The 14,131-nt window shown below is 34.5% G+C and overlaps 1 protein-coding gene across 6 annotated transcripts in view; it reads right to left on the reverse strand.

Annotated features, from left to right (window-relative positions):
* SMURF2 (SMAD specific E3 ubiquitin protein ligase 2) overlaps window positions 1–14,131 on the reverse strand; it is a 131,113-nt gene that overhangs the window by 15,326 nt on the left and 101,656 nt on the right. For 5 of the 6 annotated variants that reach the window (XR_012130840.1, XR_012130841.1, XM_073235780.1 and 2 more), the window contains 4 exons: window positions 12,876–13,034; window positions 5,814–6,009; window positions 4,520–4,623; window positions 2,183–2,297 (listed from right to left, as the gene is read on the reverse strand). Coding sequence is in view for 4 of the 6 variants with exons in the window: in XM_073235780.1 (XP_073091881.1) it covers window positions 2,183–2,297; window positions 4,520–4,623; window positions 5,814–6,009; window positions 12,876–13,034 (574 nt within the window). In the remaining 2 variants the exon portion in view is untranslated. The remainder of the gene's footprint in view (window positions 1–2,182; window positions 2,298–4,519; window positions 4,624–5,813; window positions 6,010–12,875; window positions 13,035–14,131) is intronic. The other variant, XM_073235781.1, reaches the window with a different exon arrangement.

Here is a 14,131-nt window from a genome sequence, read left to right on the forward strand (position 1 = left end):
GATGTTCTGTTGCCCTTGTCTAGCTTGGATTAATACTTAGTCTATAGGCACAGACCTGATCATCCACACTTGCCTTCTTACAGCACTAACTTATGCTTTCTATCTTTATCGTGCATCTACCTACCACTTCAGCATTTTATTAAAAAAAAAAAATAAGGGAGAAATATGGGATTCACATATAAATCAAGTATAAAAATCAAATGAATAATCATATCTGACTTGATTGTTTGTAGTTCATGATGCGTGATCAAAACTGAAAGTTTCTGTGATATGACTGACTGCCCTTGCACTGTTCACCATGTAAGAACTTATTCACCATGTAAGAACTTGTTCATTATGCTTCAGAAGATTGGAGACTGTTGAGAGTTAGGCTTGGGGTTGATTAATGATTGTGCATTGAGTCCCCTAAACAGAATTTTATTGTTGTAAACAACCATTTGATCAATGAATATGAGAGATGTCCTCTCAAAAAAAAAAAAAAAAGTTAAAATAAAACCTGCACTCAGTCTAACTGCAAAGTTCACTATGAGTGCCTCTAATCTGTTTTTGGCATGTTTCTGACTTACTTTTAAAGATAACCAAAAAGGGGATGTTTAAATGCTAGGGATTTCAAGGCTTGTGAGCTATGTTGTTGTGGTTTTTAAATAAATTTATATTAAAAGTTTAAAAATAAATAAATAAATAAAATTTATCTTTAGAAATTAACCCCAAACTACAGTCCCACTGCAGCTTCATTAAATCACTCATAGATCTGTCCTCTTCCTTTCCTCTCATCTCCTGCTGAGCCCTTCACAATCCTGGCTCGGTCATTAAAACACAAAACACAAAACCAAAAAAACCCTTCAATCCTCAACCTCCCTATTTCCTTGACCTAACCAGAAACTGAACTTCAAAACATAGATCTAAGAACACAGATTTCATGTCTAACGTGGACTACAGTCCGACTCTGCCAGTTACTATGCATGAATACTTGGTTAAATTACTTAACCTTTATAGAACTAATTTTCCACACCTGGAAAAATGAGAGTAAAAACAGTATCTGAGTAAAATGAGGTGATAAAGTCCATGGCATTGGACTTGGCATATGATAAATGCTCAATAGATGTGAGCATTTATTAGTACAGTGGTAGTAATGGGCTACCCAAGCAGAACCTGCACCTACACATCTTCCCATTATAAAGGAGTCCCTGCAACAAAGCTAACATTTGTATCATGTTTGGGAACTACTGGTCTTTCACGATAAATTGTTTTGTTACTTGGATATGTGTACTTTAAACTTTTTTTATTTCTCTATTTAATAACTAATCTTTAAGCTCATCTTTAAACTTCCCCTTTATTTTAAAAATAGGTTTTGTTTCTTTTTAAAAAATAATACATGTTCACTGCAAAATATTTAGGAAATATAGACAAGCAAAAAATATCACCCATAATCTAACACTAGAGATAACCAGTCAATATTAGACTATAGAGCCTTTCAATGTTTACACATATACAAATTTACCAAAATTGTATCATACTATTTTGTAAAATTCTTTTCACTTAATATATCACAAACACCATCTTTAGATGTCATTATTATCCCATAGTATCATTTTAGTGGCTATATAATATGCCCTTGTATGGAAAGGTAATAGAAATAATATAAAATCAACAAATTAATAAGTTACTAACTTTTGTTGAATGCTTAGTAATATATATTAGGGTTAATCATGTATAGTACTGTGCTAAATATTTAATATGCAATATCCCATTTAATTGTCACAACCCTTCTGAGTTATGAGCTATATTTATTATTATTAGCAATGATAAAATTGAGGCTTAACCACAAAGGTAGTAAGTAATGGAACCAAGATATGATCTCATGTTTTTCTAATTCCAGAATGCATGCTCTTAACCATTAATGTAAGTTATAATTTAATCAATCCCCTTTAATGGACCACAATGTTGTTTCCAATTGGGTCTACTATAAACAATGATGCAGGAAACATCCCTGTGCCCAAGCTACTGCACAAATCCATAATCATTTACTTGCGAAAATTTTCTAAAGGAAGACTTGTTAAATCCAAGCAATGGTGTGACCAGGACAGAGAGTAATCCTATGTCATAAACTACATTGACCTTGAAAAATGAAAAGCGTAGGTCACAAGTTAATCTTATCAACACAACCACCAACTAATCATACCGGATTAACTGCAGAATCAGGATTGATCTGCAATGTATAGATATCATCTCTTGAATATTGGAAGAGGCCATAGTATGGATTCAACATTTCATGTGACAAGAGATATAACCACTCCCTAGAAAACAAGGTATGACAAAGAAATTTTTTTATTAATGAATATTTGATATTCAATTAATCAGTTTAGCAAAAAAATTTTAAATAAAAGAAAATAAAGCACTAACCAGTTACATAAGATCACATTGGAAAATCTGTCATGTCCAAAAGGCAAGTGAAAATTCCTGCTTTGTTACATTGAAATCACTTCTCACTCAATTTAGTATTATCCAATTTGGTATTATTTTAATAAAGGTATTATCCAGAAGTACCAACTACTCATTAAGATGCTACAGTTCAATGGTAATTTAATAATTTAGCCTAATTACTTTTGATTGTTAAATATATTTGTAATCCATGATAAATATAAAATGAAGGAAGAATATGGTTTTATTTCAAAACATCCAGATAATCTGTACTAACTTGGCCCACTCCTATCATGGCAATTTATACTATTTATATAGATTATATAATATAGTACAGCATTAATCCTCTCACTTTTGGACAATGGTATGTTTTGTTGCTGGTATTGTTTTAATAAGGAAATTTCATTATCCATTTCATCTTCTTTGTATAAACCCTAAAATATAGCATGATAAAAATGTAAGTGGTCAGGGATTACAAGGCATTTGCTGTAAGTAGGAATACTAGGGCAAGCCCGCACTTTTTGAGTATGTCCACTTCTTGGTTTCAAGTGTACATCAACATTTTCGAAACCTCCTACAGAACTACCAACTTACACTTATAATTTTCAAAGTATGAAAGATAATTTATTATTTATCTTGGTGAAACTGAAATAAAATCGTTAGTCCAGGACTTAGATGTTGCTAATCTCAATTCTGGTCATTCGTCGGCTAGGAAAGGTACTTAAATAATACATTCTGACATTACGGATTAAACAGATTGAATAATATATCTTCAGGAAATGCAATGAAACATTATTAACAAATAGATAATGTAAAATGTTTAAAAGTTCTATAATGATGGAGTCTAAATAAAATTACTACCATTTATGTAATATTTGAGAAAATCTAGATTTTAAAAAAAAGATGAGAGGCCTCCACAAAAACCTTTCCAACACACACAACACCTGATTGTGTATTGCATGCTTTTTATGCATGTTTTTTTAGAAAAAAAAATTTTTTTTGTTTTGTTTCACCAAATACTTAGAACGCACATAAAAACAGAACCCAACTACACTTGGATGCTACTACAGAATAAAGATCGGAAAAAGCAGTTTACTGACACATCCCATTTTAGTCTACCAAACCTTTACAGTAAGGTTAAGAAACAACAAAAAACTGACTACTTATTTGGTCTATACATACAATTATAGCATTTAGATTCCATCAGCAGATAGTTATCAAGTTTTTCAAACAAGCATTCAAAATCTAGCTATGAGTAATCATAAGAATCCAACAACTATGAAGTTCCAAGTATGATGTGTAAGTCATCATAAGGACCCAAACTAAAGAAACTCCATTTGCAGCCAAAAAGGACACAAAGCGAAAGTAAGCCTACAGGTGAAAACAGGTAATGCTAAATAACAACAATCATGGGACTTAGTGCAAACACAAATTTAATTTAGGCTAGATTTAGATTAGGGTAAGCAGAATTATCATGATGGTCCTTAGAATGTTTCAATACAGAAGCTATAATGTTTCTGCTACATGTACATAAAGTGAATTTTCACACCTGGAAAAAATCCTTGATGTATGAATGTAGCATAAAGAGTATAGTTTCTGTATTGAAAGATTTAAGGACCACTTAGGAAATATATACATATGCACACATACTTACATGTACACGCAAACACTCCTGACCAAGGTAAAAAATATGACACTGGAAGCAAAGGGAAACAGTATTCGCTTTAGAATACACGTAAAGTCTCAGGGTTGTTCCTGACAATGTAAAGCAGAGGGGATACCATGTACTGAAGGAGAGAGATGCAGAAAACAAATGCAGGGCCTGCTGGTCCCACCAACAGTCCATGTAGGGTTGCAGCTAGTTTGCAGATGAGCTTGTTACTGTATGATCCAGGAGGGAGTTCTCAGACAAGCTCCTAGAAGCAGTACTATCCTAACCTCACTGTGAATATGCCCATTAGGATAGCCTCCGGATTGCAAACATCAGGGAATAATATACTAGAAAATAAATATTCATGAGGAGGTTATGCCACTGGAAGTTTCTTAAATTTGTAAATATAAGGATGCATATTTCATTTACTGATAAGCACATCTTTACCTGGCAACCCCACCATAGTCAAGGCCTTCTTCTCCACGAAATTTTATCATTAATCGCTTCCAGAGATCTTTTGGTCTCATTTTCATGACCTGTCGATAAGATTCCTAAAAAAAATTTCAGTATATTATTATTACTAGGTGCTTTTAACCTGTTATTTAAACTCCTCCCATTCCACCTACAAAACATAGATTAAAGTAATGTGAAATTTGTTCAACAATCAAATCAATGGATAGACTCCAAGTGTTTAAAACTTGGTGGAACTTCTAAAAACAAAATGGATATGGCTTACTATACTGAAACCAATTCATTTGATAACTATTATATCAAAAGTCTACAAGTGAAAAACTCCACATTTAAGTTCTATAAACCACAGCAATGACTATACTCGCATTAAAAACAAAATTTGATAGAAATGCCAAATTTTTTCAAGTTGGTTAACCTAATTTTAGGTTACAGGCACCAGCAGAAAGAAAAGGTAAGAAAAAGATTCAAGAAAACATAAGCAATCATTAAGAGTAAGCACTTAACATAAATGTTAAAATTACACATTTAATGTAAGTAAACATGAGCAATCATTATTAAATAGACAACTTTATATTATTTAAAACAGAAATGACTATAACTAGTCTGTACTGTATATCCCAACAAATTAAACAATAGATGTTTTAGCAGAAAAAAAAGAGAACAAAACACAAATGACTAGTACTACAAACAAAGAACAATTTAGAGAGAAAAAAGTTCATCCTTTGGAAAGAGAATTATCAAGTCCCCAAACATCTCTTGCTCAGAAATTCTCTAATGAGTGAGAAACCTCTGCCCTTGGACCTCTGCCACTTACTATGTGAGAACTTTGAAATGGTAGGGCTATAAAGTCCAAAGATAAAAGGATATGCCAGAAAGGAAGAGGTTCAATAAATTAAGGAAGTAGTTCAACAGTAATTAAACAAAATTTTTTGACTCAAGAGTCCCTGCCTTTGGAAGAATTAGAAAGTGACCAATAGATAGTACTTGTGGTCTTTTAAAATTCATTAACAAACAAGTATTTGCAATGCAGAGACCAGGCTGAACCAAACCAGAACATTTCACCTTCTTCATCCCATTTAAATGTTTATCTTATATATTAAATCTTACTTACAAATCTGTATTACTGCCTTTTTCCACCAAATTTAAAAAAGAAATTAATGAAAATGCTCCCATTCTAAAGAGACTTTGAGTCCCAAAAAGTACTCTTGGAAAACTGAGAAACACTGAAATTTTATTTTTCTCTATTTTAAAATAAGACTTGTAAATTTACCTCAAAAATCTCTTCCCTTGATACCTCAATGCGGCAATGGCCAGCCTGAGGCTGCTGTTGGGAAAGTTCTTGACGCAAAATTTTCAGTTTCTGAACCAAGTCTCGCTTGTACCGTGGGGCTGTCAGACACTCTGTGTCATCAGGGCACAGGGACACTACCTGCTGCTGCTGTTGGTCTTTCAGCTGGTTCTGCCTACTAAAAGCAAACAAAGATTATTAAAGTATTTTTGAAAAAACAGCAACTATCCGTTTAAAATAGCATCATATTATAAAATGAGTGTAGCTATATCATTTCCAGGCCTTATTATATTCTTGGCTTGACATTTTTGCCAGCAATAAACTAATTCCAAAGTTTACTTCTCAGAATCCATACAAATTTGTGGAATCAGAAAAAGTGTTCATCCATAAAGCTTTATACAGCTGCTGAGAACAAATTACTTGCATACTGTTTCCATTTTCTTGTGGATAGTTTACCATCACCCATATGAAAATTCAGATATATGCCAAACCCTGTGCCTGTTATCCAGAGTTTGTTTCTCTGGAAGAGACAAACAGTTGGAACTGGCAGCCCGGCAGGGACCCCTGCTCCTGTGCATGCTGCAGTCTAGACCACAGAATGTGGAAGGTCACATGGAAGTTACTGGCACACAGAAAAGAGCACTTTACAAACAAGTTGAAGTGCTTTACAAAAGTGACTTCTTTTTACTGTGGTAAAATATACTTAACATAAACTTTACCATTTTAACCATTTTTAAGGGTAGAGTCAGTGCCATTAAGTACATTCACATTGTTGTGTTAAAGTGACTTTAACTGCATATATATAGCTTACCACAAATACATGAAAATAACCTTTCAAGAACAGCAGAAATATAATAATACTTTTAAAAAGACACACTGCCTAGAGATATTTTTATTCTTTGGCAAAAATATTGTAAGTTGCATTAAAGAATATTTTTTAAAGACCCGCATCATATAATGAACTAGTTAATTCCAAAAACCATTAGGAAGTAAAGTCAGATAATTCACTACTGATGTTTACATAGACACTGAGTGATTCGGTTGGAGTTTAGTTTTATACACAACAAACAAGAGCACAATCTCCTAACCTAAACGTAAAGGGCAATGGTAGTTATGATAAACAAAAATACCTCTTCAGTTCTCTAACAAATCACCCAGACTTATTTGACATACAGTGATTCTTATGTACCAGCCCAAATTTTATACCTAAAGCATACAACTACCCAGAAAAAATACAGCTTTGATGAAAATTGCAAATAATTACTTCTACTCTCACAAACATTGTATTAGATAAAGGTGTTCTTTTATACACACACACACATATACATAAACAAAATCAAAACAGATTAAAAATATTCCCTGAACAATTATATCAATCCTATGCAAAGAAAAATATGAACTTGGGTATGCCTTACATCAGATACAAAAATTTAACTCAAAATGAATCAGAGACCTCAATATAAAACACACAGCCACAGAAATTCTCAGAGAAGAAAATACTTGTGGCTTTATTAAGCAAAGATTTTTTTAGATATGACACCAAAAGCATACTCCACAAAAGAACAAATGAATAAATGGAACTTCATCAGAATTTCAAAGAAACCTTCTGCTCTTCAAAAGACATTGTTAAGAAAAGACAAATCATAGACTAGGAGAACATCTTTCCAGAGTATAAATGTGATATGGGACACGTACCTCAAATATTTAAAGAACTCTTGAAACTCAAACATTAAAAAAACTCAATTAGGGGGCAAAAAGTTTTACCAAATAGATACACAGATGGCAAATAAGCACATGAAAAGATGCTCAACATCATTAGATACTAGAGAAGTACAAAGTCAAACTACAAAGGGATTAAGACTAGTAGAATGTCTAAAACTAGTAAGATTAACCATACCAAGTATAACAAGGATGTGGAGCCACTACAACTCTCACACACTGCTGGTAAGAATGTCAAAAAGGTACCAATCACTTTGAAAAATAATCTGGCAGTTTTTTTTAAAGTTAATCAAAGATCAATCATATCATGCAGCCATTCTACTCCTAGGTATTTATCTAAGAGAAGTAAGAGCATATGTCCATACAAAGACTTACATATAAATGTTCATAATAGTTTTGTCATAGCCAAAAACTGGAAAAAATCTATATGTCCATCAACAAGTAAATGGATAAGTTAATTAATTTTCAGCAATGAAAAATAATTAACTATACACACAACAACAGAGCAGAATCTCAAATAATCATGCTGAGTAAAAAGACCAAGCAAAAAATATGAATCCATTTATCTGATACTATAGAAAATGCAAACTAGTATCAGTGACAGAAAGCTGATCGGTGGTTGGTTGAAGATGGAGTGTGTTGTGCATTGCGTCCAAAAAGATATGCTGAAAACAAAACCCCTGGTCAGATGGCTTCACAGCTGAATTCCATCAAACATTTAAAGAAGACCTACTATCCATCCTCCTTAACCTCTTCCAAAAAATAGAAGAGGAGGGAACTCATTCTATGAGGCCAGCATCACTCTAATACCAAAACCAGACAAAGACACCACAAAAAAAACAAAATTACAGACCAACATCCCTGATGACCACAGATGCAAATATTAGCAAACTGAATTAAAAAATGTATCAAAAAGATCAGCCATCACGACCAAGTGGGATTTATTCCATGGATGCAGGGATGATACAATATTCAAAATTCAATCGACATCATATATTACATCAACAAAAAGGACAAAAATCACATGATCATCTCAATAGATGCTGAAAAGCATCTGACAACATTCAACATCCATTGATGATAAAAATTCTCAACAAAATGGGTGTAGAGGCAAGTACTTCAATATAATAAAGGCCATATTCGACAAACCAATAACCAACATCATACTTAACAGCAAAAAGCTGAAAACTTTTCCTCTAAGATTAGGAATAAGACAAGGATGCTCACTCTCCCCACTTTTACTCAACACAGTACTAGAGATCCTACCACAGTAATCAGACAACACAAAGAAATAAAGGGCATCCAGATTGGCAAGGAAGAAGTTAAACTGTTACTGTTTGCAGATGACATGATATTGTACATAAAAAACCCTAAAGAATCCACTCCAATACTACCAGAATAACTGAATTCAGCAAAGTTTCAGGATACAAAATTAATACACAGAAATCTGTTGCATTCCAATATACTAACAATGAACTAGCAGATAGAGAAATCAGGAAGACAATTCCATTTACAATTGCATCAAAAAAAATAAAACACCTAGGAATAAACCTAACCAAGGAGGTGAGAGACCTATATCCTGAAAACAACAAGACACTCATGAGAGAAATTAAAGAAGACACCAATAGATGAAAATACAGCCCGTGCTCATGGACAGGAAGAATTACTGTTGTCAAAATGGCTATCTGCCTAAAACAAATTCAATGCAATCCCTATCAATACCAACGGCATTCTTCAATGAACTAGAACAAATAGTTCTAAAATTCATATGGAACCACAAAAGACCCCGAATACCCAAAGCAATCCTGAGAAGGAAGAACAAACCTGGGGAATTATGCTCCCTAACTTCAAGCTGTACTACAAAGCCACAGTAATAAAAAAAAGAGAGAATTTGGTACTGGCACAAGAACAGACCCATAAATCAATGGAACAGAATAGATATTCCTGATATAAACCCATGCATTTATTGTCAATTAATATACAATAAAGGAGCCATGGATATACAATGGGGAAATGACAGCCTCTTCCATAACTGGTGTTGACAAAACTGGACAGCTACATGTAAGAGAATGAAACTGGATTACTAACTCCATACACAAATGTAAACTCAAAATGGATCAAAGACCTGAATATAAGTCATGAAACCATAAAACTCATAAAAGAAAACATAGGCAAAAATCTCTTGAATATAAACATAAACATGTTTTTCCTGAACACATCTCCTTGGGCAAGGGAAACAAAATAAAAAATGAACAAATGGGATTACATCAAATTAAAAAGCTTCTGTACAGCAAAGGACACCGTCAGCAGAACAAAAAGGCATCCTACATATGGGATAATATATTTGTAAATAACTTATCCAATAAGGGGTTAACATCCAAAATATATAAAGAAGTCGCATGCCTTAACACCCAAAAAACAAATAACCCTATTAAAAAATGGGCAGAGGACCTGAAGAGACACTTCTCCAAGGAAGAAATTCGAATGGCCAATAGGCACATGAAAAGATGCTCCATATTGCTAATCATCAGGGAAATGCAAATTAAAACCACAATGAGATATTACCTTACACCAGTTAGGACGGCCAACATTCAACAGAGAAGAAGTAACAAATACTGGCAAGGATGCAGAGAAAGGGGAACCCTCCTACACTGTTGGTGGGAATGTAAATTAGTTCAGCCATTGTGGAAAGCCATATCGAGGTTCCTCAAAAAAACTAAAAACAGAAATACCATTTGACCCAGGAATTCCACTCCTAGGAATTTACCCGAAGAATACAAGCTCTCAGATTCAAAAGAACATATGCACCCTTATGTTTATTGCAGCACTATTTACAATAGCCAAGATATGGAAGCAACCTAAGTGTCCATCAGAAGATGAATGGATGAAGAAGATGTGGTACATACACACAATGGAATACTATTCAGCCATAAGAAACAAATCCTATCATTTGCAACAACATGAATGGAGCTGGAGAGAGTATTATGTTCAGTGAAATAAACCAGGCAGAGAAAGCAAGTACCAAATGATTTCCCTTATTTGTGGAGTGTAACAACAAAGTAAAACTGAATGAAGGAACAAAACAGCAGCAGACTCACAGACTCCAAGAAGTGACTAGTGGTTCCCAAAGGGAAGGGGTTGGAGAGGATGGGTGGGGAGGGAGGAAAAGGAGGATTAAGGGGCATTATAATTAGCACTCACAATACAGATAGGTCATGGGGAAGGCAGTACAGCATGGAGAAGACAACTTATAACTTTATAGCATCTTACTACATTGATAAACAGTGACTCCAATGCAGGTGTGAAGACTTGATAATATGGGTGAATGTTGAAAGCACAATACTGTTTCATGTGAAACCTTCACAAGATTGTATATCAATGATACTTAAAAAAAAAAGATATGCTTAAGTCCTAACCCCAGTACCTAGGAATTTGACTTATTTGGAAATTAGGGCCTTTGCAGATATAATCAAGTTAAGATGAAATAATCCTGAATTAGGGTGACCCTAAATCCAGTAAACTGGTATCATCAAAAGAAAAGGGAAATTTGGATCCACACATAAAGGAAAAAAGGGGTGGCATAATAAGAAATACACTTTGGTCTTTGTCCCTGGTTCCTGATACAGAACTTTTATTAAAGTCCTTGAAATTTCCTGGCTTGCAGAGGTTTGTCTTTTTTTCTTTGTCTTTGTCCGTAGTTCCAAACACAGAGCTCCTAAATCCATTAGAATTTCCTGGGAATAGAAGCATTTTTATTTTTGAGGTGACTCTTTGGGGATGGACTCCTAGAGAACTTCAGGATGGGCACTGGTTGCCAGAAAGACCAAGGCTTGATTATAAGCCTAGAACTTTCAGCCTCATTTCCCCAGTCTCTGAGGAGAGCAGAGGAGTTGGAGATTGAGTTAATAATTGATCATGCCTATATGATGACATCTCCATAAAATCCCTAAACAATGATATGCAGTATGAGCTTCTGGATTGGTAAACATACTGAAGCTGGGAGGGTGAAGCACCTACAGAGGTCATGGAAGATCTGTGCATTGCTATCCGTGTACCTTGCCGTACCCAACTCTTTGATTTGGCCGTTCCTGAGTCATACCCTTTATGAAAAACTGGTAATAGTAAATAAAGTATTTCCCCACTCTGTGGGCCATTCTAGCAAATTACTGAACCCAAGGAGGGGATCATGGGAACCCACCCTTTATCAATGGTCAGTAAGAAGTACAGGATGCCTGAGACTTGCGATTGACATCTGAACTGGGGATGATCTTGTGGGACTGAGACCTTAACCTGTGGGATCTAATGCTAATTGCAGGTATTGTCAGAACTGAATTCAATTGTTGTAAACCCAGTTGGTTTCTGGAGACTTGGAGATAGCTTTGAGGAAAAAACCCACACATCTGCTGTCAGAAGTCTTGTGAGCAGTAACAGATCGTACAAGACCATGTGAAGACAAAGACAAAGGTTGGGATATATCTACAAGCCAAGGAACAGCAAGGTTTTCAGCAACAATCAGAAGCTAGGAAAGAGGCATGGTACCGATTCTTCTTCAGAGCCTCTAGAAGGAACCAATTCTACCGACAACTTGATTCTGAACTTGTAGTATCCAGAACTGTGAAAGAATGAATTTCTGTTGTTGCAAACCACCCAGTGACTAACATTTTGTATGGCAGCCTCAGGAAACTAATACCGGTAGAAGCCCCATGGGAATGGAGAGGAGGAGGAATTACAAAGAGGCATGAGGAAACTATTGGGGGTGATGGATATGTGCACCGTCTTCATTGTGATGATGGTTTCATGGGTGCAAAATATGTCAACATTTAAGTTGTACATTTTAAATATGCACAGTTTACTGTATGTCAGTTACACTTAAAGCCAATTTAAAAAATTCAGGGTTAGGGTTACTCAAGCCCATTCACAGACTGGTATGAAAACTGTCTAAGTCCTGCAAAGAGAAAGAAGGCTTAAAGCTGAGGGACAAAACTAACATAACAAAAAGCCAGCTGGGGTGGCTTCAGCTGTCTTGGAGCTATTTATGATACACTCAAGGACAAAAAAAATCCATCTCCCCTATAAAACAGCCTGTCTCCTCAGCTTTGATACACAAACCTTTTCCCTAACATTTCAGGACAGGTTCCTACTTACGCACTGTGGGATTAAAATACTCATACGTCAGAGTAAAACTTGTCATACTCTTATATAAAATTTTGTTCTACAAAAGTAATTTATAATTGAAGAGACCAAACATTCTATCATATACATTACAAAAAGCATTTATCAGTTTTCTCTTATTCATATTTTACATGTATTGTTTCAAAAACTTACTTTAAAACTAAATGCAAGTTAGCAGAGAGCCGAGGATCTGTAAACTGTGTTGTCCTGTTGTTATGGTCAACAAAATAAACTCTGCCTGTTGCTGTATTACGGATCTCCCATCCAGGAGGCAATGGACCAAGCTCTTCACAATTGATGTTGCTAAGATCCCTACAAAAACAAATATAAAATAAAAAATACCTCATTGCTGGGCCTGCTGAGCCAACCAAGTGTAAATGACATAAAACAATTCCATCAAGTCTGAGAAGATGTATTGTTTCAGAAACCTGAGATGTTCAGCTGGAATCTTTCATTCCCAATGGCTTAAAACCTTGCATATTCAAAATCCATAAATGGCTCAGAAATGTATCACATAGCCTACATTTTTAGTAAGTTAATTTCTGGGCTTTAATGCAATAACAACATTTGCCAACAAAAACTGTTCTTCAATATTTGTCTGACAAAACATTGTTTTCCAAATGTCAGTGATATAAGGAATGAAATGTTTTCTCAAATTTCCCTTCAATTATTTCATTCTTTACTACACCATAAAATTTGTGTAAATAAAGGTTCATTCCATGATTAATTTTAAGATCTCTGGCAAAATTGGACATGTTACTGAAATTACGATCCTGAAAATAATCATAGTATTTATTTTATATGATTGCCTCCTTTTGAAAGTTGAAACCTGAAACACTAGGGAAGAAGAATCCATTTAAGAAGCCTAAGGAATGCTCTGACAGCTACAATTTAAAAAAGTAAAAATACCTTTAATAGACCAAAGGCCACTGTTATACTATCACACATTCTTACAAAACTGTCATATATAGACAAAGATTTACAGGACCTCAAAGAATGAAATAAAAGCAGCATGTCTAATGTAAAGTTAAATTATAGCAGATAATTATAATAAATCTCACCAAAATCACATTTTAAAAATTAAACTAGAAAAATATTTTTCCTGAAATAACTTCTTCTTGGTGGTAGTGAAACACAATGATGGGCATATACGTAAGTACCTACAGATTTGTGAAACAATGATTTTGATTTCTGGTTAAAGGTGCTCTAAAAGACTCATCTGCTACAGAAAAACTAAAGCTTGGAAAGAATACACTGTTTGAGACACTGCTCATTTCAAAAGAGGTAAGGGAAAAAGTTTCAAAAATCCTCCTCGAATTTAAAAAAAAAAAGAATTTGAACTGAAGCTAGTACCTGAGTGGGAGGCAGGCAGAGGGTAGTTGTTAATTAGGAAACTCAGACTCGGGCCA

This window comes from Manis javanica, chromosome 4, assembly GCF_040802235.1.
Source record: "Manis javanica isolate MJ-LG chromosome 4, MJ_LKY, whole genome shotgun sequence".
In the NCBI taxonomy this organism is placed as follows: domain Eukaryota; kingdom Metazoa; phylum Chordata; class Mammalia; order Pholidota; family Manidae; genus Manis; species Manis javanica.